The following is a 27,989-nucleotide window of genomic DNA, read 5'->3' as shown; positions in this document are numbered from 1 at the left end:
TCACACAACATATTCTCTTCCTCTAAGACAATAAATGGTTAATGCACTGGGTGCTACCCTTGTAATGGACAATGTGAGGCCAGGAGATTGGTAAAGTCCTAGGAAGAGTTGGACAATGGGAGGCCAGGAGATTGCTAAAGTCCTAGGAAGAGTATGGCTCGTCCAGTTTACTGACAGGAATAGGAAGGTACTCTAGGATTTTGTGGTACCATATAAAAGTAAGTAAGGGAAAATGTATAGGAGTTGAACAGAGATGCTGTCATTTCATGTCATAAAATTCTTGGGTAGGCTTTTTTGGGAGGGCTGGGGAGGGCTAAAAGGAAAAAGTCTTTCAATTAGGTTTTTTGTTTTGTTTTAATGTAGACTCCATGTCTAGCGTGGAGCCCAATGTGAGGCTTGAACTCACCACCCTGAGATCAAGACCTTAGCTGAGATCAAGAGTCGGACACTTAACCAACTGAGCCACCCAGGTGCCCCCAATTAGTTGTTTCTTTTTTTTTTTTTTTTTTTAGATTTTATTTATTTGACAGATACACAGCGAGAGAGGGAATACAAGCAGGGGGAGCGGGAGAGGGAGAAGCAGACTCCCCTCGGAGCAGGGAGCCCAATGCGGGGCTGGATCCCAGGACTCTGGGATCATGACCTGAGCCGAAGGCAGATGCTTAACAACTGAGCCACCCAGGCGCCCCTAGTTGTTTCTATATCAAATATAAATCCAATCTTTTCACATATGTAATGACTCAGTGATTTTGGTACTTTATATAGTCTTAACTTGGTCCTATTTGCAATCAAAACCTCTTCAGCCTTAATTCATTTAATCTCTGAGATTTTGAGTCTGGTACTTAAGGGACTTCATTTAAAAAGAAGCCATTGGCAGCTCTGCTTCATTTCTGCTGTCATTTACTACCTTACAGTTTTAATGATGAAGTTCTTGCAGGCAGAGGTTTTAATATTAATTTGTTAAACCAACACTGATCAATTACTCTGGTCATCTGTAAAATAATACTGTTATGTGTGATTATAGGGCTCCCCTAGAGACTTAACATGTGAATCACAGATTCATTTTAAGGACTGAATGGACTTTCTAGCACATAATTCTAGACAATTATTTCCCTGCTTCCTCATTTCAAAAAGCAGCATGGACAACACTGTGAATAAATTCTCAATTTCCGCTTAAAAAATTTATCAGTGCTGGGGCGCCTGGGTGGCTCAGTCATTTAAGCATCTGCCTTCGGCTCAGGTCATGATCCCAGGGTCCTGGGATCGAGCCCCACATCGGGCTCCCTGCTCAGCGGGGAGTCTGCTTCTCCCTCTCCCACTCTCCCCTGCTTGTGTTCCCTCTCTCACTGTGTAAATAAATAAAATCTTTAAAAAAAAAAATTATCAGTGCTGCATACCTATAGCCCATGTATTTTTCCATACCATCTCCAACCCCCAAAACCCATTTTCAATTGCATGTAGATTAATACCTTCAAGTTAATATCCCCAGAAGCTAGAACAGTACTTGGTACGGGGTAAGCACTCAATAATTATCTGTTGAATAAATCAATGAATGCGCTCACACTTCAAAGTTTGGACTTCTATTTATAAGTCCAGAAAATTGATTTATTCAGTTCAACCCAGAGCTGATGAGATTCAGGAGAATTGCTTCACACCAATTAAACTCACAACACACTAGTTTTTAAGCCAGATTCAATTTTCTTCATTCACTGGCAAGTTTTCTCCCTATGAAACTAAATTACAATCAGATGTCTGCTTGGTACGGGTGGAGCAAGAAAGAAAGGCTACTGAAAATGAATCATAATGGCTAATATCAATTCAACAGGACACCTCTCATCTCTACTAGGTATCTGTCAAAAGTCTGTAGGTCAGCTTACCTTTTTTTTTTTTTAAGATTTTATTTATTTGAGAGAGGGAGCACAAGCAGGGAGAGCAGCAGAGGAAGAGAGAGAAGCAGGCTTCCCGCTAAGCAGGGAGCCTGATACGGGGTTTGATCCCAGGACCCTGGGATCATGACCTGAGCCGAAGGCAGATGCTTAAACGACTGAGCCACCCAGGCGTCCCTCAGTTATCCTTTTCTCTAGAGACTCAAAATCTTGTTTTTTGGTCTTACCTTCCCTATGTTTCACCTTCTGTTAACATTTTTTTTGTTCATTTTAAGATACATTGTCTTAGAACATCTTCAGGCAAGTTAATACGATGAATAAATAAAATCTTAAAAAAAAAACAGTTCTGCACAGAAATTTATTCATGCAGTCATTCAACAGTTACTAAGTGCCTACTATGTGCCAAACACTGACTTTATAGCAGAGCTTAGCCTCTAAAGATTCGTTATCTGTAATTAGACTACTACTACTACTACTAAATTTGTTAAAATTTTTGCTGAGACCAAGAATGAAATGTACTGGAAAGATGCTGGGGTACCTCATGACATTTAAAGAAGAGCTGGACAACTGGACCTCAAGGGTAGGCAGAAGGAGGTAAGGTGGCCTGGAAAATCATCACTTCATCAGGAGTTTGTGGTCTTCCCTTCAGGGTGCTGTCATCAGTCACCAAATTCTAAAGTCCTGGGAAAGAGAATCTTTCTGTTATCACTGCATACAATTCACCTCAAAAGTTAAGAGGCTTAAGATAACTTCTCCCTTACTCATCTGTAGGTTGATGGGGCTCAGTTGAGCAACTTTTGCTCTAGGTCTTCTGCAGTTGCATTCAAACGTTTGGGATGGAATCATCTGAAGCCTCAACTAGGCTGGATGTCCAAAATGGCTTCTTCACTCCCATGTCTGGCTCTTTCCCTAAACAACCTCTCCATATAGTTAGCTTGAAACAGCACAGTGGTCTTAGAGTAGTAAGACTTCTTACGTGGCTGCTGGCTTCCACCAGAGTGAGCATTCCAAAAGATGCAGGTGGAAGCTATAAGGCTTGTTATGGCCTAGCATTCCATGTCACATCTGCCCTATTCTACTGGTTAAAAATGAATCACTGGGCTAGCCCAGGCTCAAGGGGAAGAGACTGCATAAGGGCTTGAGTACTATTCATTGAAGGGGCATCTTTGGAGACTAGCTACAAAGAATTGATAGTTCCACTGGGTTACTTATATCCCACCTAAAGGCAGTTCCAGATTTTATAGAGTTTGAAGCATATACAATTTGGAGGGCTTTCTTTGAAGAGTGGAAGGGGTCCATGCAACTAGAGGCCCTGAAGCTAAAGCTTCATTAGCTTCAGTTAATTTGCTTTTGACCTTCCCAAACCAGCTATGCCCTTCCTAAATCAGCTACGAAAGCAAACACAGCTTTTGGGAGCCTACCTACTCTTGTGTACCAGGACAATTTCCAGAAAAGGAGGAATCATTGTGAGCTTTCTCCAGTCCTCAGTGGAAGTGTCCAATGTTCAGTTCAATATAATCTTGATATTTGAATGACTAAAACCCAGGTCTCCTGACTTCCAAAAATGAATTTTCAAATATATTTATTTCAAATATTCCACAGTGTTTTAAAATTAATTTTTTTTTTACAAACAAAACAACAAAAAACTGATAGAACTGGAAGGCTACTTTTTTTTTTAAACCCACTATCCTTTCTATACCTTTTTTCTCTGGTTGCTCCTTAAATGTTGATGTCCTTCATGATTCCATTCACCACCGTAATCAGATGACTCCTAATTATCTATCTATAACCCAGACCTCTGTGGTTCCAAATACGTACTAGACATTTCCATTTGGATGTCCCACAAGAATGTCAAGATCTATGTGGCCAAAAGTTAATTTATCTTTATTCCTTATTACGATAAGGCACCATTCAGTCATTTTCGAAGACATTTATTGACCACGTACTATATGCCAGGCACTGGGAATACAGTAGTAAAGAACACAAAGTCCCTGTACTCCAAAGAGACATTAAATATGTAAACAGGGTCATTAGAGATTGTGATAAATGTTATGACAAAAACAGAGTGATGAGATAGAGTAACTGGGGGAGGCTTCTTGCAGGAGATCAGGGAAGAGCTTTCTGCAAAGGTAACATTTGAACTTTGATTTGAAAGAAAAACCACCCATGCAAAGAAGTGTGGAAAGAACATTGTAGGCAGAAAGAATAGCAAGTACAAAGTCCCAAAATAGGAAAGGGCTTAGTAGCCTTACATGGCTAGTAGCAATGAAGTTAATGAGAGAGAGTAACATAGGGGATTGATGGGAGGTAGGAGTCTAACAATACAGGACCTTGTATGCTGTGTTAAGGAGTTGGAATTTAAAAATAACAAGCCACTGAATGGTTTTCAAATGGATGAAAGGGGTGTCACGATCTGATTTACATTTTTAAATAAGCATACTGCCTGGTGTATAGTGAATGGATTGTGGAGGGGCAAGTGGGTGAGAAGGAAAACCAATTGGGAGGTCATCATAGAAAGGCCTAGAGAAAGCTTGGACGAAGGTGGTAGCAAGAGATATGGGGGTAAATGGATTCAAGATTAATAGTGAAAGTAAATCACCAAACTTGGTGACTGAATTTAGGGGGTGAGAGAAAGCAAAGATAGCTCTAAGGTTTTTTATTTCAGCACCCATAGATTGGTGTCACCACCACTCATTCAATCTCCAAAAGGATCATCCTCTACTTCTGCCATCATCCCCTTCCCCCCCACATCCAATCAGTCACTGTATTAGTTGGGGTTATCCAGAGAAACAGAACCAATAGCATGTGTGTGTGTGTGGAGAAAGGGAGAGAGAGAAAAGGAGAGAGAGAGAGAAAGATTTTAAGGAACTGATTCACATATTGTAGAAGCTGGCAATTCTGAAATCTGCAGAGCAGGCCAGCAGGCTGGAGACTCGGGCAAGAGCTGCTGCTGCAGAGGCCAAAGGCAGTCTGGAAGCAGAATTCCTTTTTCCTCAGTGTGGGTTTTTTAAGGCCTTCACCTGATTGGATAAGACCCATCCAAATTTTGGAGGATAATCTGCTTTACTCAGAGCTTACTGATTTAAATGTTAATCACATACAATAAGCATATTCACAGCAACAACTAGTGTTTGACCAAAAAATGGTTATCATGGTCTAGCCAAGTTGACACATAAAATTAACCATCACAGTCAATGAATTGTTTTAACCCTTAAATATTTCTCAGGTTAGTTCTTTCCTGTTACCACTGCTTTACTTTAGGCTTGTGTTCTCCTTTAATTAACTCATAAAATATTTGCTTTATGGTATTAGATACTGTGCCAAATGCTGGAGATACAAATGTGAATAAAAGATAGTGTCCTAGGGACCTTGCATTCCAGGCTTCCCTGCCTTCTGCTTGCCTACTTCTTATCTATCTTTATAACGGATGACTGTGTATCATTGCCTCTCACACTTTAACAGGCAGTCATCTGAGGATCTTGCTAAAGGGCAGATTCCGATTCAGCAGGTCTGGGATGGGGCCTGAGATTCCGCATTTCCAACAAGCTCCCCAAGTACTGCTGTAGATCAAGAATAAACTATGAGTAACTGGGCTGTAGAAAACTTCTCGAAAGACCATGTTTATAAAAGGTGTTTGTGTAGGAGCACCGGGCTGCCTAAGTCAGAAGAGCCTGCGACTCTTGGTTTCTGGGTCCTGAGTTGGAGCCCCACCCTCGGTGTAGAGATTGCTTAAGTAAGTAAGTAAATAAATAAATAAATAAACTTTTTTAAAAAAATGTGTATTTTTGGGGCGCCTGGGTGGCTCAGTTGGTTAAGCGACTGCCTTCGGCTCAGGTCATGATCCTGGAGTCCCAGGATCGAGTCCCGCATCGGGCTCCCTGCTCGGCAGGGAGTCTGCTTCTCCCTCTGACCCTCCTCCCTCTCATGCTCTCTGTCTCTCATTCTCTCTCTCTCAAATAAATAAAAAAATAAATAAAATAAAAATTAAAAAATGTGTATTTTAGACTCCCTGAAAGGATACACAAGAAGCAGAGAACCGTTGCTCCTAGAAAGAATTGAATGGCTGATCATTGTATATACTCTTTTATATACCAAGTACGTGTATTACATATTCGAAAATAAATTAACAACAAAAGCAGATAAGTAAAAATATCTGAAACTGCTCCCCTCTTAATACCCTGCAGTGGAGCCCAGTGGCCCAAAGGGCAGAGTGCAGTTTAGCCCATCTTAAACCTTTTATTATGATCAGTTTACCTATTCAGCTTATCTCCGATTGTGCCAGTCAGGTCTGGGTCCACAAGCATTCCTTCCACCGGAAATGCACTTGAGCAAATTTCACGTGGTCTTTAAAACTCCAGATACCTCAGCACTTACCCCAGGAAGCCTTTCATGCATTCCCCACCCCACCCCCCGCTCCCCCTGCCGTTAAAGTTATTACCTTTTTACATTTAACCTCATAATGCTTCTTTTTGTTGCAGTCATCACACTGTGTCGAAATTTTGTTTACATGTCTATCTTTGCTACTCGATTGTGCGCTCCTTGAGGACAAGGCTAGAGATTAGGCCTACCGCAGACTGAGTTCCGAAATTATTCTGCGAAAGAATCATGTCCTGGCCTCAAGGGGCTCACGGGAAGGGAAAATCCTCGAGTTCTGGGGCTCTCTTCGATCCCTTCGTGACTAACTCGAGGCAATCGTGCCAAAAGCTGAATTCGAGCACCCAGGCTGGGAAGGCGGCCAAGAACGCGGCCCCGTCCACTCGCTCCTTCCCGGGCGCCGGGCTGGCTTCCAGAGGGAGCTCCCCTCCGCCAGCGCGCGACGCTCCCTCCGAGGGTCGGGGCCGTCGGTCCACCGCCCCCACTGGCGGGCCTGGCGCTCACAGCCCGCTTCAGAGCGCAGCTTGGAAAGCTTAGGGGTCTCCTTGGTATCCGCCAACAACCCCGGGCGCCGACCAAAGTGAACAGAGGGAGGGTGCCCCCGACCGGTCGGGGCGGGGCTGGGGTTGGCAGGGGAGGGCTGGCGAGGACAGGCGAGGGCCAAGCGCCTGGCAAGGGACCGCCCTTCTAACTTCCTCGCACTTACGTTTCCTCCCCGGAGCCCAGGCCGGAGCAGCCGTCTCCTAGCCGCTTCCTCCCTTCCCGCCCCACTGCCTTCAGGACCACTACCTCCACACCGACGAGTACTGTACACTTGGGTCTCACCCTCCCGCCCAACTCCCGCGCCGGCGGCCGCATTCCACGCCCCCTTCTCGCCTGCGCGCGCGCGTCGCCCTGCCGCCGCCGCCAGAGAGGGCGGGGCCTGGGCCGCGGCGTACAGTCAGCCACGGTCCCAGCCTGCCCCGCGCCGGCCAACGAGAGCAAAGCCAGTGACTCACCTCCGCCGCGCTAACTCCTCGCTAGCTCTCCCCTCACTCACGCTCACACCCGGTTCGAGATGGCGGCGGCAGCGGCAGCGGCGGGGGACTCTGATTCCTGGGGTGAGGAGAAGTTACGGGGGCAGGGACTGGGCCAGCGCTGGCCTCAAGCCGAAGCAGGTACTAACGCGGCTCGCTCTCTTCCGTAGACGCGGACACGTTCTCCGTGGAAGACCCGGTGCGGAAGGTGGGGGGCGGCGGCACCGCCGGCGGGGACCGCTGGGAAGGCGAGGACGAGGACGAGGACGTCAAGGTGGGTGCGGGCCGGGGCTCCGGGCAGCGCGGGAGCGGACTGGCGCTGTCGCGGGCGGGGATGCCCGCCAACGGGCGGGCGGGTGGACTCTGGGCCCAGAGGCGCCGCCCGGGCCTGCGGGCTATGAGTCCAGACGCGAGCGTAGGGCTCCCTGGTGCCCTTCTCTCCTCTGCTGGCCGGCCATATGGGCCGGAGTCGAGCAGCGTGGCCTTTTGGACTTCCTTGGCGGGGGCGGAGGCGGCCCCGGCCTCAGCCCTTCTTTAAGGGTCTGCGCCCAGGCCAGGATCCCACCCGCCAACTGGCGACGGGAGGTGACAGCAGCGGCGGGGCCCGGCCCACGTGCAGACTTCGCGGTCTGGAGCCGCTCGCCAGAAGGATCTCGGAAGTTGGGGATTGAGCCCCATGGTTTTTCCCTTTTGGAAAGTCATGCAACCCACCTGCCTTTTTGAGCTCAGGCCTCCAAAGGGTAACTCATTTATGTTTCCGAAGGCTCATTTGTAGAGTTTGTTCGAGCAGTTAGATGAAATACTGTGGTTTAATTTCAGTGTTGTTTTTTTTTTTAAACACAAGACAAATAGATGCAGTAAAGTGAAATAACTTTAGGCTTCCCTCCCCCACCCTGTGGTAAAAGGATGAACCGAGTACTAAGATAGTCAGCGGCTAGTGGTCAGAAACCTACGGTAGTCCGCACAGCGACCTGGAAAACGGACAGTTGACAGAATGAGTTATTTGTCTACATACGAACGACACCAAAGGAAATATTGGTTGGAATAGACGAGGGGCCAGTGTTTTTCTCCTTCGTCGTTTGTTTTTTGAAGACTCCTGGGGACTCATCAAATGGCTTCAGATGACAGTATGACTAGTGCGTTCATTGTTTTGTTTTTGTTTTAAGTAGCTAACAAACCTTTCAAGCCCAGAATGTTAAGGTTCTTATTAACAGAACTCTCAAAATCTTTTTATATTTGTGCAGATAAAGTTTTGTATGAATTGAGAAAATGGTTTCTCTTGGTTTTGATTCGCTTAGTGGATGTTTTACTTTCCTAACTTCTACCCTTCAACACATATTGGGAACCCTATTAAGTCCTTCTGCTTGGGTTGAAAAAATTTAAGCTAGATAACACTGAACTTAATACTACTTTTGTTTGGATTTTACCTTTTTCTCCTGAGTCTGATGAGGTGGATGTCCAATTTATGGAACAGCTTGAGGTTCAGGAATAATATGAGCTTTGCACACATTGGAATTAATAAATGAGTAGTACTCTTGTGAAGATACTTAGATGCTCCATTTACATGTTGTAGAGACATGGGAATGGATTGTCTATCAGTCTCATTGCAAGATATTAGTTACCTCCCTACATTGTAGTGGACTTTCTGTTTTGAGCCTTCAAATTTGTCCTTTCACTTTCTCCTTATCAGATGCAGCCGTTAGGACATCTGTTCTGAAAATTGGGAATAATTTAGCTAATGAGAAGAAAAGATTAGAGAAATCAGAAAAGAAGTACCAGAAAATGAAGTCTGAATGGAGCAGTCTGAAGTGATACCATGAAGTAGCATGCCTGAGATTATTGGATCTAAAGGGTGTCAATCCTGATAAATATAATTCTGACCACTTGGAACTAAGATTTACAGGTTGTAAGAGACCATAAAGGTCATCTTGTCCACTCACTCTTTCAGTGCAGATTCTTTCTTTTATGCAAATATCTTGTTTCTTTTACATAAACATTGAAGTTGATCTTGAAGAAAAACTAAACTTGTCCATTTTATTTCCTAAGTTGAAATGTTGGTTTATTTCTTTTGAATTTCTTCAAGATTCCCAAGTTATGGTATTCAAGGAATAGTTTGATTCCTAGGCTTTGGAATCAGACATGGATGTATATTACTGGCTTGTCATTTTCTGTATTTGTGGTCATAAACACGTTTTTTAATCTTTCCTTTTAGTTTCTCAATCTATATTTTCATTATAGGAGATAACTTCAGGGGGTTGTTTGCTTTATTTATTTATTTATTTATTCATTCATTCATTCATTCATTTATGGTGGGAAGGGAGAGAGAAAATATTAAGCAGGCTCCACGCCTAGTGTGGAGCCTAAGGTGGGGCTTGATCTCATGAGCCTGACATGACCTGAGCCGAAATTGAGTCCTACACCAACTCAGCCACCCAGGCCCCCCTGTTTTGCACTTTAAGTGATTTAATATGTCTTAGCATTATGCAGAGTTGCCTAGCACTTGGGAGGCACTCAATAAATGTTAATACTCTCTTACTTCAAGATGTAGTCTTAATTTTTCTGGCTAAAGGAAAATATACTGGTTAGATCTAGTATCTAGGGTTTATTTTGTGCCACATTTTGTGATTTCCTAAGCTCCAGAGTAAGTTCTCTCCACAGTGGCTATTTACTGTGAATTTTGGGTTTTGAATGGGATGATCTTGGTTATCAAGATAGCAAGTTTTTGCTTGCTCAGAGTTTACCAATCTAGAGTTGAATTTTGTCACTTTGGATGGTAGCAAGTAATACCAAATTTCTGAATTCTAATGTTTTAGTACTTAATCTTTTGGTAAGGATGCGAAAACAAGGCTTAGTCTTCATGAGATCAAATAATCATCACCTTTAAGTAGTACAACATACAAATTTTTTAAAAGTCTTCAAAGGTAAGATATGCAGAAACAGAATAAGTTCTTCAGTTTATGTCATCATCTAGTGTTTAATCTTTAAGAATATAGATTTAATGTCATTTGTAATGTCCTGAGAAATGAAAACTGAGGTCTTTGTTACAGTAATTTGCTTCAGTAGTTTACTGTCTTTCAGTAGACATTACAGCATTTTGTTGCCCTTGACTTTTCAAGTAGGTGTCTGGTAGTGGCAGAAATGGATTTAGGTGAAACCATAGAATTGTTAATATTCATGAGGAGAGAAGCCTATGCTTCTTCCCAGTTAAAAAGATGACAGCTAGGGGCCCCTGGCTGGCTTAGTCGGCAGAACATGCGACTCTATCTCAGGGTTGTAAGTTCGAGCCCCATGTTGGGTGTAGAGATTACTTAAAATTAAAGTCCTTTAAAAAAAAGATGAGAACTAGGAAGCATACTCTCCTGTCACATTTGTTATTTTACCTTTCTTACTGTCCTGATGTTATTCAGAGGTAGTGGGAGGAATTGTTCACTTAGCATGTATCACTGGACTCCTTCCCCATTGCTGAAGTGATGTGCAGGTTGTGTTGACTAAGAAGGCAGTGAGTACCTATCCTTTGCAAGCAGGGTCAATACAACTTTAGTCTCCTAGCATTTCAGTATAGAACAGATTAAAAGCTGGATTTATTCAAGGTATGTAGAATTGTTTTGAGGAAACCTCTCCTGGCTGTGTTCAGACGTCTCTGGCATTTGCTCCTGTAATGTTTTTATAGAATTTTTAAGAAAGATCTGAGAATGAACTTAGTTGAAAACTGCCTGTCTCATCCTACCCATTCAGCCATCTGTTAGGATCCTGTCTGGCTTAATAGTTTAATCTACCAGAATAAGGACATTTTTCAAACATTGGAAATAGCACTCTGAAGAAGGGGATCTCTACTTCAGAGAAATGGGAGATTATTGGAAAATACTCAGAAATTGGGCATTTTGCCAGGAAATGGTATCTTGAAGTGTGTGTGTAACTTCTTATGAAAAATTCCAGATATAAACAGAGGTAAAGAGAAGTTTAATAAACCGATGAGAAATCTTATTTTTTTCTGTATCTCCACTTACTGTTCTCCCCTCATCAGATTATTTTCAGGAAAATCTCAATTATATCATTTCAGTTCCCTGATAGTTTTTATAAACTTAGTAAGTCTTTAGTTAGAAAGCATGTTTGTTACTGAAAAATATTTACCTAATGTGTTTGTCATGCTGGATGACTGAAAATAAATAAGCCATTTGTTTAGTATTCAGTATCTTGATCTTGCTTTAGCCAAGCATTTAAAGTAGAATTGATTAATGACAGTTCTAAATATGAGACCAGGTAGGCATTGAGATGGAATTCAACTGAGTGCTGAGCCATAATACATAGTAGGATGTTAAAAACTTAATGAATTGAATTAAATGAAGTAGAATTTATTGAGACAGGTACCTTGGCTTCCAGAAGCCAGGCTAGTCCTGAGATGATGGAAGAACATTTGGGCTTCTTTTAAAAACTGAACTTTGCTGGGAAGTCTAGTCTTGCCAGAAGCCTGTTACAGAGTTCTGAGGCCTCTCAGAGCAGGTCAGTACAGCTTACAGAACATCAGTAAAAGGCTCTTTTCCTGCAAAAGGTTATTCTTTATCTAAACCAAACTACTTAAAAGTAAAGGAGGAGTATATGTTAATTAATGGACTCTTGCTATGGGGCAGAAGAATTTTATCCTCCTTTGAAGCTATTCTATTTGATGATCTATAAATATATCTTGCTTAAGTTGGAAAGCATTTTCAGCCCTAAATGTGTTCTCTTATTGCATGTGACATTCTGTAGTTGTACATTATAAAAATGGCAGATTAGCCAACTACTGGCTATATTATTAGAAATTTTAAAAAAGCAGGATTTAAAATTTTTGTTTTGTTTTCAGTTCTCAGTCATGTTCAATTGGGAAGCAGGTTTTAAACTTGAAAAGCAGCCATCTTTTTCAGAAAAATGGCTCAAATGATATTGGGTGTGTATTGTAGAAGAGTATAGATAAGCAAGTAGTTTATAAACTGCCTCTGTTTTAAGGAAGCTAGCCATTTTACAAGAGCAAGCTAGGTGTTCTTTTGAAGATAAATTGAATATTATAGTTAGCAGATTTATTACCTACCAAAAATAATTGAGTAAGGAATTTACTTGGTTATTGATAGGTATTCTCTGGAACCAAATAACCATTTAGAGCTTACTAAATTACAGATTTACTCGCTATTTAAATGTGTTTTAGTTGTTTCTTTAAGAACCTTTTTTGAATTTTATCAGAAGTTATTGTCAGCATTTATAAAATCCTAGTGTTTATAGAAAAATTGGGCAGATTTTGACATTCTACTTTACATGTACTTAGGCACTTGCAAATTTTATAACTAAGGAAACAAAAACTTTAAGTTCTTGGAGAAAACTACCTGACCTGCTTTTGGGATTACAACTATTTGGAAGGGTGACTAGTCTCTTTGTTAACATCACTATGCTCCCTTCTTTAGGGACTTGTCCCCAGTGTGGTAGAAACTTCAGGGCAGATTTGTTTTGAGCACTCTGGGGTGAGGGTGACAGGCAGGGCTTGCCTTTCATGGTTCTTTTATGAACGCGGGAGCAGGTTCCATAGCTGTTCCCAGGACTGGTTGATAGGAACCACTGCTTTTGCTTCTAAAATCCATTCTGCGGTGGAATTCTAGGTAGCCTCATTATGTCTATACTGATGGGACAGTTTAACTTGAAGGTCTGGAATAAAGTTTATGCTTTGATGGGGAAACCAGGAACAGGGATAGAGGTGGTACATAGAGTTGGTATAAATGAGATACTGAGGGAGCAGTGATATGGGTTGGGGTGATGTTTTACTGGGAAAGGGAACTGAGAAATGCTCCTCTGATGTATCTGTTTCTCCATTTTGGATGTACTGGGATGGAGCTGCTCATTTTTAGTCATTCTTCTCCCCTCTTGGCTTCCTCGTACCAGAGGCTGCTGGACTGTTTTCTTAAATTTAGTAGAAAATCATCACAGGCAATTTGAGGTAGGAAATTGATAGAATTGTAGCTGGGCATAATACTGTGTGCCATACCCTTCTCTTTGATGAGCTTTCCTACAATTCCAGTGGAACTCATTCCGGAACTGATTGAAAGAACACATTTTGGTGGGGAGAGACCTAATTCTCAGATAGTTATTGTATACTTCAGGGCTCAGGTAAGAAGTTATGTTTAGTATGACACTTTAAAGGAACTTTGGTCCATTTAGAACTGTTTCCTTCATTTTTGGGGGGCTTTTTGTTGTTCATTATATTTCACTGAGATTTTGGGATAGCTATCTCAGGGCCTTAATATTCTTATCTATAAAATGGGGCTAACACCACCTGACTTGTAGAACTTTTGTGAGGGTTAACTGTGTTACTACATGTTAGGCCCTTTGCTCAGTGCCTGGTGCAAAGTAAGCACTTGGTAAATGCTTTATCATCATCATCATATCATCACTATTATTAATAGAGAGTGGTGAATATGTATCCCTTTGAAGTAAGCAAATAGGTGTTCCTGTCAGAAGCACCGCCTAAGCAGAATATCACTCACAGACCCAGCTTTCTATGTTCTTTGAAGATTAAAACAACAACAAAAAACTCCTGGTGGTTAATTTTTATTTTTAGCTATAGGGTTCCTTTTGTACTATGGTGTATTGACAACAAGCACTTAAGCAAACCAGTGAGATTATTCAAACATTTGCTCTCTAATTTCTAACTCTCGTATCTTAGATGTCCAAACAGTGACTAGTAGGTTTGCTTTCAGTCTGTTAACCTTGAACTGTGAGTTAAACGGCCAAGGTAAGGTGATTATAAAAATACTTTCCTTTTTTTTTTTTTTTTTTTTTTTTTTGAGATTTTATTTATTTGTCAGAAAGAGAGAGAACACAAGCAGGGGGAGTGGCAGGCAGAGGGAGAAGCAGGCTCCCCGCTGAGCAAGGAGCCTAATGTGGGACTCCATCCCAGGACCCTGGGATCATGACCTGAGCCAAAGGCAGACACTTAACTGACTGAGCCACCCAGGAGTCCCAAAATATTTTACTTTTTTACAAATTTCTTTCTACTCTGCTTGCAGACCATATGGCAGCCTTAATCGGGATTTTTTAGTTCTTTGGTAGACTTAGAGATTTTTATTAAAATCAAGGCTTGGTTAGTTTAAATACCTAGACTGATTCAGATTATGACCTGTCTTATTATAAAACAAAAGCTTGGTGTCATGGCACATTAGTCACCCTTTACATCTTCCAGTTGTATCAGGGCCTCCTGCTTTGCATCTGCAATCCTGTGGTTCAGCTTCAAATGGCATATCATAGTGTGCCTGGTAGTTGCTGAGACAATGGCCAGGCTACCTATAGATTAAAGCCCTATCTAAATACAAGGCTGTGTCTGTCCCTATTAAACTTAAACATTCTAAATGTTTGGAGCCTTTGGAAAATTGTTTGATAATCAGTTTATATTTAGTGACTCTGTTAGATGTAGAAAAGACAAGAGTATAGATCCACCTTAAAGGGCTCTACCCAAGTTAGGGAGTGGGTTCAAGAAGCTATTGATCAGCTCTTGACTGCTCTTAAATACTGGGTTTAAATATTATATGGATTTAATTCATTAACAGGGTTGTGTTGAATGGAATGTTACTTGAAATAACTGAGCCATTGCATTTGGGAAAGTAAGAAATACAGAGTCCTTTCAGTTTTTTATTTAAAAGAGCTGCAAATTACTTTAAGAGAAGTAGTTTTGGCTTGGTTATCTTGTATTTTGTTAACAGAAAAGCTTTTTTATAGAATTAGCCAAGTTGATAAAAAGTTAATATGGAAAAACAAACATGCAAGAATGGCCAGGAAAATACTAAAAAACCTGAAGGCCTGTAAGGGTGGGACTAGCCCTGGCCTATGTAAAAACATACTATAATTAAAGTAAGAAAAGCAGTATGGTATTGGTGCATGAAGAGAAAATAGATAGTGGGATGGGATAGAAAGCAGAAATAGACCAATAAGTACCTGTGAAAATCTACTATATGGTAAATCACTGGCCTCAGGTGGACTTTTTAATAACCGATGCTGTGACAACTGGGTAACCATTTGGAAAGAGAATTAGATCATACTTCATACCATACAAGAGAAAAAACTCCACATGGACCCGACATCTAAATGAAAAAACAATGGAAGTGTATATGTTCTAGAAGAAGCTGACTTGAAATCCACAGGCAAGAAAAGAAAAGACTGATATATTTTACTGCATAAATATGGTGGGTTCCATATACTTCATGGGGAAACACTAGAGGCATTTCCATAAGAGAAGAAAATAATCATCATTATCACTGCTACCATTCACAGTGTACTAGAGGTTTAGCCAGCAATTGGATAAATCAGTTGTGGAGGCATTAAGAAATGGTAAAGAAGTAGGACACCTGGATGGCCCAGTTGGTTGAGCATCAGACTCTTGGTTACAGGTCAGGTCATGATCTCCGGGTCATGGAATCTGGGGCTTCAGGCTCCGAGCTCAGTGGGGAGTCTGCTTGAGATTCTCTCTCTCTCCCTCTCCCCCTGCTCGCTCTCTCTCCAGATAAATAAATGTCTTTAAAAAAAAAAAAAAGATTTGGTAAAAAAAAAAGCCGTTTTCATTTGCAGATGATATGATAGTATACCTGGAAAACTCTAGAGAATCAATGAAAAGTGATAAATGGATTTTAAAAAAAAATTAAAACATAAGGTAGCAGGATATAAAATTAACATATAAAAGCCAATTATATACACAAATAATAACCAGTTAGAGGACATAACAGGAAAAAAACCCTATTTACAGTAGGAACGCAGAAATTCTTAGGTATGTACCTAAAGAGAAATTCACAAAACTTCTAAGAGAGAAACTTTATTTATTTATTTTTTTAAAGATTTTATTTATTTATTTGAGAGAGAGAATGAGACAGAGAGAGCATGAGAGGGGGGAGGATCAGAGGGAGAAGCAGACTCCCTGCTGAGCAGGGAGTCCGATGTGGGACTCGATCCCGGGACTCCAGGATCATGACCTGAGCCGAAAGCAGTCGCTTAACCAACTGAGCCACCCAGGCGCCCCTATTTATTTATTTTTTTACAAAATATTTTATTTATTTGAGAGAGAGAGCATGGGTTGCGGGGGGGAGAAATAGGGAGCCTTGCTGACCCAGGGCTCGATCCTGGGATCATGACCCAAGCCAAAGGCAGACACTCAACTGACTGAGCCACCCAGGTGCCCCTAAGAGAGGAACTTTTAAACACTCCTTGAAAAATATAGAAATAAACTTGAACAAAGGAAAGACAGATCTTTTCCTTGGCTAGGGTAGCTCAACATCGTGATGTCTGTTCTCCCAATATTTATTTATAATTTTAATGCAATACCAAAAAAATTCTCATAAACCTGTTTCTGTGGAGTTAGAAAAGTTGATAATAAGGTGCACATGGAAAAGTAAACATGAGAATTATTAATAGAGGTCCTTTTCTTTAGGATAACTGGGATGATGATGATGATGAAAAAAAAGAGGAAGCAGAAGTAAAACCAGGTGAGCCACTGGGGTTCCTTCATTTTTGGTTTTCTATCTTGGTGAGCATTAGTGTTTGTGTTAAGACACATGATGGAATGCTCACAAAATTGAAAATTGAAATTGGTGTTTAGAAACCCAAACATCCTTCTATTCTCCCTTTATTCTTCTCTCCCATTTCTTCTCTCCCCTCAAATCATAATCCGATTGGATTACTGCCTGCTGCTCTCTGAGTGCTGCTGTTAGGAGAGGGTAGAGGGTGTGGCCTCATTTTAATGCTCTAAATCCTGCTGAAAGTGCTGGGGAAATATGAAGGGAGGTGTTTGGGTCTAGGGGTCAGATCAGAGAGTCCCAGAACTTTTCCATTCTTACTTGCCTGTAAGTCACCATATGAAACTAGCTGGGAGAAGTTGGTCTCTTGAATATACAAGTGTTACATGTCTGTCTCATCCATAAACTGGTAAATATTCAGGGTAACTGATTAAAACATTTCTTTCAGAAGTCAAAGTTTCAGAAAAGAAAAAAATAGCAGAGAAGATAAAAGAGAAAGAACGGCAACAGAAGAAAAGGCAAGAAGAAATTAAAAAGAGGGTAAGTACCATTCATTTCCTGCAATACAGAAGTCTCACATCAGTAGTGGTACAATGTCTTAACAGACAGCAATCTGAAAGGCTTCGTAAAGACTGTTCTTGGACGCTATCAGATAAGTGAATCCCCAAACTGAATTTGTGGTTTTTGCAAAAAGGTAACCCAGAAGTTTTATGTATTAGAATGCCTTTTAAGGTTCCATATTCGGGAACAGTCATGATTGTGTAGTACCACAGTCAGTGATTTTTGCCAGGGCCTGCAGTTCTTTCTAGTTGTGATTAGTCTTTATTTGCAGTGTACATATTGAGTGAGTGAAATATAAAAAATACCATTTCTCTGCCATGTGCTATGTAGGTGTTTTTGTTCCTGATTATTTGGAGGAAGATCAGGAATACTGTATTAATTTTCTTAATAGAAAATATGTTTACATGATTAAAAAATCAAAACAATATTAAGAACTCCCAACTCTTCATTTATTTATCCTGTTTTTCTCCCTCTATCCCTTAAGTGAGTATCAGTTTCTTACATCACTGAGGTATCTTTATGTATTTGGATACTCCTGTATATTCTTATTTCTTGCTTTTTTTAAGTTTTTTTATTTTTATAGTTTTCACCGTACTTTATTTACTGTATCATGTAATGTATTTAATCTTTTCATACCAGATCATAAAGAGCTTTTTAATTTTTTTCTTGGCTTTTCATTCAGAAAAATTTCAAACATAAAAACAGAGAAAGTGAATAATTATATATGTCACCTATATGTAACAGTTGCTAATATTCTGCCATATTTGCTTCATCTCTTTTTTTGTTGTTAAAATATAATCAAGTACATAACAGACATTATGTATTTCATCTTTAAATACTTCAGTATGCATCTCTGAAAGAGCAAAGCTCTTTCTCACATGATTACATACCTAATAAACAGTAATTTTTTAACATCCTCTAGTATTCGGTTTATGTGCATTTTTCTGATTGTCCCAAAATGTCTTTTATGTATGGTTTGTTCAGACAAGGACCTTGCATTACGTTAGGTTGTTAACATACCCTAAGTCTCTGGAGTGTCTTTCTCTCTTTAAAATGACATTGACTTATTGAAGAGAGGAGCCCAGTTGTCTTATAAAACATCCCACCTTCTTGATTTGTCTGATTGCTTATAGTCGCAATTTCCTGTAACTTGGCAGTTTGATTGGATTCAGATTAAACATTTTTAATTGGAGTCCTTGAGAGGTCATGCTATGTGCTTCATACTGCATCACATCACACCAGGAGTCACATAATGTCTGTCCTATTATTAGTGATGCTAAAATTGATCACTCGGTTAAGGCGGTAACATCCTTCTATTACAAAATTACATATCCTTGCAAGTAATCCAGTCTGACGTCAACGTCTCACCCATTTGTTTAGTATTAGTGATGATTGTTGCCTAGTTTTATTAGGGATTGCAGAATGGTGATTTTTCTCATCCTGTTATTTCTCTTCCATTTGTTACTGGCTGGCTTTTTTTTTTTCCCGAGAAGGAAAAAGTAAGAAAAAAGTAAGAAACTTTGCTGTTTGGTTACTTTGGATATGGTTTGTGCTGGAAGAGTAAAAGCTTAATTGTTTTCTTTTAATTACCAATTTTTCAGAGTAAGGAGGGTGTATAATAGTAACTTCAAATGGTGAAAAATGAGGGATTTTTGTGGGTTTCTTTTTGAGTAAATTTGTGGATTTAGAGTTTTTTATAAAATCATTGTTTTACTCAGATACAGTAATTATTTTTTTGATGCTCATATTGTCCTAGTTTTAGCCAGTAGGAAACCCTTTAAGTTGTTTAGTCTTCATCTTTTTGACAGAATCTTTGAAAACTTCCTTGCTTTCTGACAGTAAGAAGTGTTGGGTTCACCTGGTAAACTCTTCTTTAAGCCTGGAATCAGCTACTTCTTTATGGTTCTTTTTAGTTGGAAATGATATTTAGAGGCCAAATCTAGTTGCTAGTAGTACTTACTGAGGTGGCCTTGCCTCCTTAGACCCTTTTTTTGGGTGAAGCTAGGAAATAAATAAATGTACATGAGTATATGTGTGTATGTGTTATGTGTGTAAGCATTAGTTCATATTGATGTTTTCTCTTATTCTTAAAATACTGGTTTCTAACAATGTTAACATAATTTTTAATAGCTTTTCTACAATACCAGTAATACTAACAATGTAAAGCTACTGAATCAAGTTTAGGATTTCCTTGCAGTTCTTTTTGGGCTTAGAATATATCCTACTAAGGATGTAGAATTACATTCTGGGTTCTAAAGTCATTTGTATTATTTTCCCTGTGTATTTTGATATACATTTTAGGGTCATTTGTTTCCATTTGTTTTCATTTTTAAGGTTTTCTTTCTTATTTAACTTTATTTTTTAAACATAAATTATGTTCAGAAGTCAAAACTATAGTGAAATGGTACACTCAGAAGAGTCTCAGACATCCATTCCTATTCTGTCCTCTCCATCCTGTTCCCTGTCACCCCCTATAAGAAACCATTTTCATTAGTTTTTGGTTTAAACTGATAAGAACAGATTGCCTAGATGCACCATATTTTATTTCACCAGTCTTCTAGTGATGGGACAGCTAGATTTTTTTCTCCCAGTCCTTTTAAAACTTGATGAACAGTGCTTCCATGAATAACCATATGTGTGTGTCATTTCTGATGGGTGTAGTCACATTTGCAGGATAAATTCCCAAATGAGAGACTGCTGAGTCAAAGGGCAAATCATATTTGTGGTCTTGATAAATGTTCACAAATTGCCCTCTGTATGGGGTTGTACTAGTTTGCATTTGTCTACAGTGTATGAGAGTGCCTGCTTCCCCCAGTCACGAACATTTTAGATACTTTTTTAATAACTTGTATTTGTGTATCTAAGTATATGTACATGTGTGTTTCTATGATCAGAACAAGCAATAGAATCTTATAACTCAGTCTAAGAAGCCATCTTGATTAGATCTTTCTTGGTCTTTGAAGTTAAAATTTATACTTCCTTTTTTGTATCTTGGTATTAGTCTCCAACATAAAGAAACCTTAGTTTGTCTTAGGTCAAGTATTGAGTTAAGATATGTGCAGTTTTGATGCAGAAAATACTTAATGATGTCCAGATCTACTAAGACGGTTGAGTCAAGGTATTTCCCTGAGAAATATTCTGAGAATTCTTTAACTTGGTATAATGATGTTTCTTATTTCATCTTCTTCATGAGAAACAAAATGCTGTGTATTACAGAAGTGGACTTCTGAATCAGAATCTGTAAACTGCACAGACATGGATGACCACAGATGGCGCAAGCTCCCTCTACTTTTCTTCCCACTTCAGTAAATACTGTCACAGATTTTCCCTCATAGTAAAATGCATTTGTTGTAGGAAATATCACAGTCTAAAGAAATGATAGTCACTAAACCATTAACTGGCATCTCAGAGGAATAGGACTGGGAAATAAGTGACAACTTCTATTGTGTGTGTTTAAATTTGTTAATAAATGATAATGTGCTCCTTTTTTTAAAAGATTTTATTCATATATTTGAGAGAGAGAGAGAACACGAGCAGGGGAGAGGGGCAGAGGGAGAAGGAGAAGCAGACTCTCCACTGACCAGGGAGCCCGACGCGGGACTCGATCCCACCTGAGCCGAAGGCAGACACTTAACCAGCTGAGCCACCCAGGCGCCCAATAATGTGTTACTTTTATAGTAGTAACAATATACAAAGATAAATTCTTTTTATGATTCTTTGGGGAAAAAAAACAAACACTTTTTTATGTCTGCATAGTATAGTTGACCTTTGAACAATAGGAGGGTTAGGGGTGCTGACTCCCTACACAGTCGAAAATCCACATACAACTTTTGACTCCCCCAAAACTTAACTACTGATAGCTTACTGTTGACCGAAGTCTTACTGCTGACATAGTCAACACATAATTTTGTAGTTGTATGTATTATATACTGTATTCTTCCAATAAAATAAACTAGAGGGGGGAAAAATGTTATTACATCATAAAGAGGGGGCGCCTGGATGGGGCAGTCGGTTAAGTGTCGGACTGGCCTCTTGGTTCCACCTCAGGGCATGGTCTCAGGGTCATGAGATCGAGCCCCGTGTCGGGCTCCACGCTGGGCGCTGAGTGTACTTCAGATTCTCTCTCCCTCTCCCTCTGTCCCTCCTGCTGCTTCTCTCTCTCAAGTCTTTAAAAAAATCATAAAGAGAAAATGCATTTACTATTACTATATTTATTTAAAAAAAAATAATCTGTGACTAAGTGGACCCATGCAGTTCAAGCCTTTGTAATTCAGGGGTCATTTGTATTGTCATATGGATGTGCTATACTTTATTTAACCATTCTGTCGTTGAACGTTTGGGTTGTCTCTAAATGTATTTGAAATTATAAGTAATGCTCCATTGGACATCCTTGTGGCTAAATGTTTGTGTGCATCTTTGGTTTCTTAAGATAACTAGAAGTGGAATTATTTGAGTCCGTATAAAGCATATAAAAGTATTTTAAGACTTCATACATATTTCCAAGTTGCCCTAGAAAAGTTGTTTCAAAATACGGTCTTTAGCAGCAGAATATGAGAGTGCAATCGTTCCCTTTTCTGTAGTCTAAATTCCATATTTTTTAAAAAGGCTGTTTTGGAAATAAAACCCAGTCTTTTGGGTTCTAATCTCAGTTCTCTCACATTGCTAGCCATGTTAACCTTCTGTTACCATGGGCATATTGTTTAACCTCTTTTTGCCTCAGATTTTTTTTCATGTAAAATCAGGATAAGAATATCTAAAGTGTTGGGGCGTCTGGGTGGCACAGGTGCTTAAGCATCTGACTCTTGGTTTCAGCTCAGGTCGTGATCTCAGGGTCGTGGGATTAAGCCCCATGTCAGGCTCTGCGCTCAGCATGGAGTCTGCTTGAGATTCTCTCTCCCTCTGCCGCCTCGTGCTTGTTCTCTCTCTCTCTCAAATAAATCTTAAAAAAATATCTAAAGTGTTTAAAAGGATGCCTGAAATATAATAAACACTTTATAAGTGTTTGCTATTATTTATATGTGTTTATAAAAAAAGAATGCACACAATACAAAAATGTCCTGGTCCGTCCTAAGCCAGCTGTTTTAAAACTTCCTTTCTGTCTCATTTTAGTTAGAAGAACCTGAAGAACCTAAAGTGCTAACACCAGAAGAACAATTAGCAGATAAACTGCGGCTAAAGAAATTACAGGAAGAATCAGACCTTGAATTAGCAAAAGAAACTTTTGGTAAGGCGGGGGGGGGGGGGGGGGGGCATGGTGATTGCAGTGAAGTATTGAAGTTCCAGGTGAATGCTGTGGAAATGTTACTAGTTATGAAAGTTTAGAAAACATCTCCTTTTTTGAAATAATATAATACTGGCTAACTTAGATATTAGAAAGTAGTTTTTAATGTTTATATTTGAGATTTCATTGCTTAAGGTTGAGTGAGATACATGTTCAGATTTTTGAATAATTGTTTTGAGTATCAAGTAAAAGATTATTAAGTCATTGGACCCAAATAAAGTATACTGCTGCTTTAAATACATTTATCAGCTGGATGAAATTTGGATGAAATGTGAGGCCTGTAGCTTTGAGGTTTAAATGTTGAACTGACTATAGGGCTGTGCCTTTGCTCAGGGTCATTTTCTTTCTGTGACCCTTCCTAGCCTTCACCATGCCCTGTCTTTGGAGGGCTTCCATTTCTGTGTGCTATCCCTGCAGCTGTGGGTGGTACATGAGATAAAAGACATGTTCAGGGTCCTGTGCACAGGGGAGTTGAGTGTTCCGTGGGTAAAGGGTAAAGTAAGAAACATGGCCAAAGAAATAGATAAAAGCTCTACTTTGTTTAATTAAGCTCATTGTTGTCATCACCTATTGAGTACTTTTCAGAGTAGAAGGTCATGTTGAAACAGTTAAATAACTTTGAAATTGAAACCTAGAGCTAAGAGGGATCTAGTTATTTTGAGTTTTACTCCCATCCTTCCTCTTTTTTAAAATGATCGAGCAGGCTATAACGATCATTCTCCTTTCTGCGGGAGGTGTGATTTTCTCTCCACGAGTTGCCAGCCATCTGAGAGGAGTTGCTATGATGCTCTCGTGCACTGGTGTGTGCTTGGCATGTCTTAACTGCACTCATCTCGTTACAGGGGGCATGCAGCCATTATCCAGTGTCTTCATGGGATGGTAAAAGCCACCCATGTGTTTATTAAAGAGAGGAGTTTACATGGTACCTATAAATTCTAATGTGGGACCACAATTATAGATTAAAAGGCAAAAACATGCATTCATACAGGCGTCATTTGGTTAATAGGATTTTAATGTTGTGTTTCTCATACTAAAATACTGAATCAGTGATCATTGTTAACAACTAATTCACTTTACTATTGAGGAGGATGCAGAGTGTGCTGTCTCTTAGCCTAGAATCCTTTTAGGCCAGATTTATTTTTCTCTTGGGATTTAACACATGGTTTACCCCTGCTTAGCCTCTGGAATCAGTTAGCTGGATACTTTCACAGGAACCGTCTTTATTTATTTATTTTTTTGCTTTTTCCTTCTCTCTGCACTTCCCTGTGGGCTATTCTTAGACCTGTGCTTTAAGAGCATCCCTTTTGTGCTAGGGACTCCTTTGGTGGTCTGCTGAAGACTGGGTTCCTTCTTAATCTAATGTTTTTAAATGCATAAAATAAAATACAAAGGATTTTACTTAGTTAAGGAAGCCTATTGAAATAGGTATCAAAATATTTAAATAATTTGATAATGTGCTGCTTTATTAATGCATTAAGTAAGATCTAGTGGCAGGTCTAATAAGTAATGTAATTTGAAAACATTATTTCAAGATAACTACAACTGTAATGTGATATGAAAATACCTGATCTTTTACTGGTAACAGGTTTTGCTAATATCACTGTGATTTGTTGCCTATAATTAAAATGAAAGGAAATGCTAAATTAAAGGTTAGTGAAAATAAAGCTGTAAATTTTTTTCTGATCCAAATTCACAGACCTTCTGAATGCTGTCCAAGGACTCCAGTAGACCTATGTTAAGAACCTGTGCTTTAGCATGAAATAACAGGGTTGTTCAGCTAGCTAGTTGGTTTATAAACTTGAAAAGAATCTTTCTGGTATTTTTAGTGCTCCCTCTTCTCCCGCAGGTGTTAATAATACAGTTTATGGAATAGATGCTATGAACCCATCTTCAAGAGATGACTTCACAGAGTTTGGAAAGTTACTAAAAGATAAAATTACACAATATGAAAAGTCACTATATTATGCCAGTTTTTTGGAAGCCTTAGTTCGAGATGTGTGTATTTCATGTAAGTAATTCAAATCTCTATCTTTGTGGGTGGATTTTAGGAAGGGCACATCATACTCAGGAGGATGGAAGTTGACAGTTTTTTTGCATTCTATAATAAATGTAGGATTTGATTTTTAGAATTACGTTACCTTGGGAATGTTCTGCAAATAGATGGTGAGCGTAAGTGGTTTTGTTTTTTGAGGCTGCCGTCTTAATGTTTTTAAAATGGCTTCCCAAAAGGGACATCTGGGCTTTGCTGACCGAGCAGTTAACAAAACACTAGTTTCTTCTTTTATCTAATTATATCTTAAAGGGACTAGGAAGTATCGTTTGGGGAAAATGATTCCTGAACATAATAGGATTGTAGACCTGAGTGAGACCACAGCAAGTGTCTGTTCATTTTACAACAAGGAAGCCTGTGACTTGGTTTAAGTTGCTTAACAGAGCTGGTCCCTCTTCTCTGGGCCCGTGGGGTGGTGCCAAGCCCTGAGAGGAGTCATACATTTCAGAGGCAGGGTGTATGGGAGTTAAAAACCAGGGGTGGAGTGGCACTAATGTGGAAGGGACTGTTTCTGCTAGTATTTGCTGTTGTTAAGATTGAGAAAAAGGAATTCTACACAATGAACTTTAAATTGGGTGTTCCTTGAGAAATCTTTACTAAGCCGGAGGTTCTGAATTTGATTAGTGATATACCCATAGTTGGTATATTATTTGCACATACTTTTTTTCCTATTTTTGAAGGTGCTCTCTAACCAAAACTGATATACTTTTTTTGGTGGCTTGTTAGTCCTCTAAGGATGGCAGGATGTGTTTTTCCGTAAACAGGCTTGTCTCTAATGGGACACTGAGGTTTCTGAGACACCTACTGTTTTCATTCTGGTTCCTGTGGTAGAAAATGGAGACCCAAGGGGTGGAGAGTTGTCATTTGTAGTTGTAAGAATTGTCATTCCACCTTCATTCAGCCACACCTTACTGCGCATTGAGGATGTGTTGTGGAAAGGCATGGTTATCTGCCCTGTGGTTTTTTTTCCCCCGCATTCATGTGTGTAGATTGAGTAAGGAAGTATGGCAGGGAGCTCTGTGAGCTCTGAAGACACTTCTCGTTTCTCTTTGGTTGAACAATGGTGCTTGGTTATTACAGGTCATTATAAAGAAATTTCAATAGTTCTGATTTGTGAGCCTAACCATAGACTGATTCTTTACCATCTTATGTTTAACAGGACAAATTCTTAGTCTTTTCAAAGTTATTGAAGTTAATGATGGCCAAATTAGATGTGGTATTCCTTTTTTTTTTTTTCTCTCTTAGTGGAAATTGATGACTTGAAAAAGATTACCAATTCATTGACTGTGCTTTGCAGTGAAAAACAAAAGCAAGAAAAGGTAAGAGAGCAAGCGTGCGGGGGAAATGCATATTACATGCTGATGGGGGTGTAGGCATAATAGTCTAAAGTGTAGTAGGAGCCTAAACTAGAACTTTAAACTGGAACAGAGCAGGAGCGTGAGTGCCATTATGATCCTTTTGTTTACAGACTCGTTCATAGTTTTCTTTTTGGAATTAATAGAAATTGCCCGGGGTTAGGGTCTAGGATGTCCCTTTGAGAACTAAAGCAATTTTTTGGTACCAGAGGCTTGGGTGTCTGAGGGTTTCTGTACCGGAAAAGGTACCCATAGTAGGTAGTCTCACGAATTAACTCTCTTTTATCTTTAGCAAAGCAAAGCCAAAAAGAAGAAGAAAGGTGTGGTCCCTGGAGGGGGATTAAAGGCTACCATGAAAGACGATCTGGCAGATTATGGTGGCTATGATGGAGGATATGTACAAGACTATGAAGACTTCATGTGACATTTTCTCTTCTCCTGGTGTCTTCTTTCTGTTGCCCACAATCCCTTCAACATGTAGCACAACTTCCTTTCCTTTCAGTTCTGCCAAATGCTACAATCAGAAGTGCAGTATCTTTTGTGCTGGTTATTTAACCCCTTGACACTTAGGTGCTAATGTGCGAATGAGGGAACTTGGATCTTGCTGCCAAGGGGTTAAAATTGGGAACCTCAGTTGCTACTAAATCATAGTTTAAAAAAAAACAAACCTAATAATGTCGTCATTGTTGCTATCTGATTCCATAGCAGCAGTCACTGAATTGGAAAAAAGGTTGCAACATGACAAAAATTGTGTAGTATTTACCAGCACCATTCAGTAATACAGCCTTAACCATACCTCCTTGAACTACTTCATAACTTGTCAAGAAAAGCAGTTTGCGGCAAGGGCATGTGGTGTGCACCTAGTATTAAAATTGCTTTGTCTTAAAATTGAGCGTGAGGATATTAAAAAAAATACATTGTGAAGAAGACTGCTTATCTCAGAGTGAAGATACAACGGCTGAAAAGCACTAGCTTGATATTTAAAAATTAAATGACCAAAACCCTCCAACCTTGAAGCTGAAGAAGGTAAACCTCTCCATTATTGCATTGCATTACAACTTGTGGAATCTCTCAAATGCACAGACTGTCTAGTTTCTATTTATCAGACTGTTCTGCTGACGGAGTGCTTCAGATGGGGGAGGGAAGCTCTTTACCTGTTTTATTTCCCTGATTTAAGTGTCTGAGAAACAATTCTCCTTTGTTCTCCTAGGCTGCAGTGGAACAACTTTACCAGGGTTTTGGCATTTCCTTTCCTTTATAAAACATGCTCAGCAAACTGCACCAGTTGACTACAGTTTGGTAAACTGTTAACAACTTTGACATCTGCAGTGTTTTATAAAGCAACTAATTTAATAAAATCACTATTGTGAGGACTTAAATTTTGTGTTAACTCCCAAGAGATATTTTTGGAGAGTATAGAGCCGAGCTCTCTGTATAGAGTTCTCTGTATACTTATAAAGCTTAATAAATGCCTGACAAGCAGTTACAGCTTTAAGACAAAAATGATGTGCCAGGCCCTGCATAGTGTCACCCTAGAGCAACAAAGGGATAGGGCTGCCTTCCTCCTCTTATTTATTTGAGCAAATTGTTTGTTTAGATACTAAGGCCTAATTTTAAGTCACTAGAAGAGCTTATTTATTTGAGATCATTGAGCTTGTTACTCAGGTTATGGCTGTAAGTAAGCATAGATTGGGTGATCATCTTTATTATATATTTTCTTTTAAGCAATTTAACCAAATTTGTGGTTGGAGTCTTTTTTGAAACCATCGGAGAATCAAAAGCAGGGACAGAACAAAAAATGTTTTAAATTTCTCTTAAATAGGAATTAGGAACCTCAATCAAAGCTCTGTTAGACTACTGAGTGTAAGACAGGACCATCTAAATGATTTGAGGAATTAACAGGAAGCAGTGACTACACAGCAATAATCAGAGCAAATAAAGATTGTTT

At 39.7% G+C, this 27,989-nt stretch overlaps 2 protein-coding genes and 1 long non-coding RNA gene across 5 annotated transcripts in view; 1 reads left to right on the top strand and 2 right to left on the bottom strand.

Moving 5' to 3' along the window:
• Positions 1–7,115, bottom strand: part of LOC118543292 (uncharacterized) — a 73,367-nt gene extending 66,252 nt beyond the window's left edge. Inside the window, exons 1-2 of the long non-coding RNA XR_013450478.1 lie at positions 6,325–7,115; positions 2,425–2,567 (exon numbers count right to left, since the gene is read on the bottom strand). This is a non-coding gene — a long non-coding RNA (uncharacterized LOC118543292). The remainder of the gene's footprint in view (positions 1–2,424; positions 2,568–6,324) is intronic.
• A 79-nt stretch (positions 7,116–7,194) lies between these two features.
• On the top strand, positions 7,195–27,420 carry EIF3J (eukaryotic translation initiation factor 3 subunit J). 2 transcript variants are annotated; one of them, XM_078079422.1, is made up of 8 exons: positions 7,195–7,360; positions 7,447–7,550; positions 16,710–16,764; positions 17,246–17,334; positions 22,465–22,579; positions 24,483–24,644; positions 25,932–26,005; positions 26,334–27,420. In XM_078079422.1, the coding sequence occupies exons 1-8, from the start codon at positions 7,318–7,320 to the stop codon at positions 26,463–26,465; spliced, it is 774 nt and encodes a 257-aa protein (XP_077935548.1). In that variant the 5' UTR covers positions 7,195–7,317; the 3' UTR covers positions 26,466–27,420. The 2 variants fall into 2 exon arrangements, with proteins under 2 accessions (XP_077935548.1, XP_035960059.1); XM_036104166.2 differs by having other exon boundaries at positions 17,243–17,334.
• The window catches only part of SPG11 (SPG11 vesicle trafficking associated, spatacsin), a 92,770-nt gene continuing 80,222 nt past the window's right edge, over positions 15,442–27,989 (bottom strand). For both annotated transcript variants that reach the window (XM_078079417.1, XM_078079418.1), the window contains exon 41: positions 15,442–15,803. In XM_078079417.1, the coding sequence (XP_077935543.1) occupies positions 15,685–15,803 (119 nt within the window). In that variant the 3' untranslated portion in view covers positions 15,442–15,684. The remainder of the gene's footprint in view (positions 15,804–27,989) is intronic.

This window comes from Halichoerus grypus, chromosome 8, assembly GCF_964656455.1.
Source record: "Halichoerus grypus chromosome 8, mHalGry1.hap1.1, whole genome shotgun sequence".
NCBI lineage: Eukaryota > Metazoa > Chordata > Mammalia > Carnivora > Phocidae > Halichoerus > Halichoerus grypus.
Note: the sequence above shows the minus strand (reverse complement) of the source record. Positions and strands in the feature narration are given on the sequence as shown.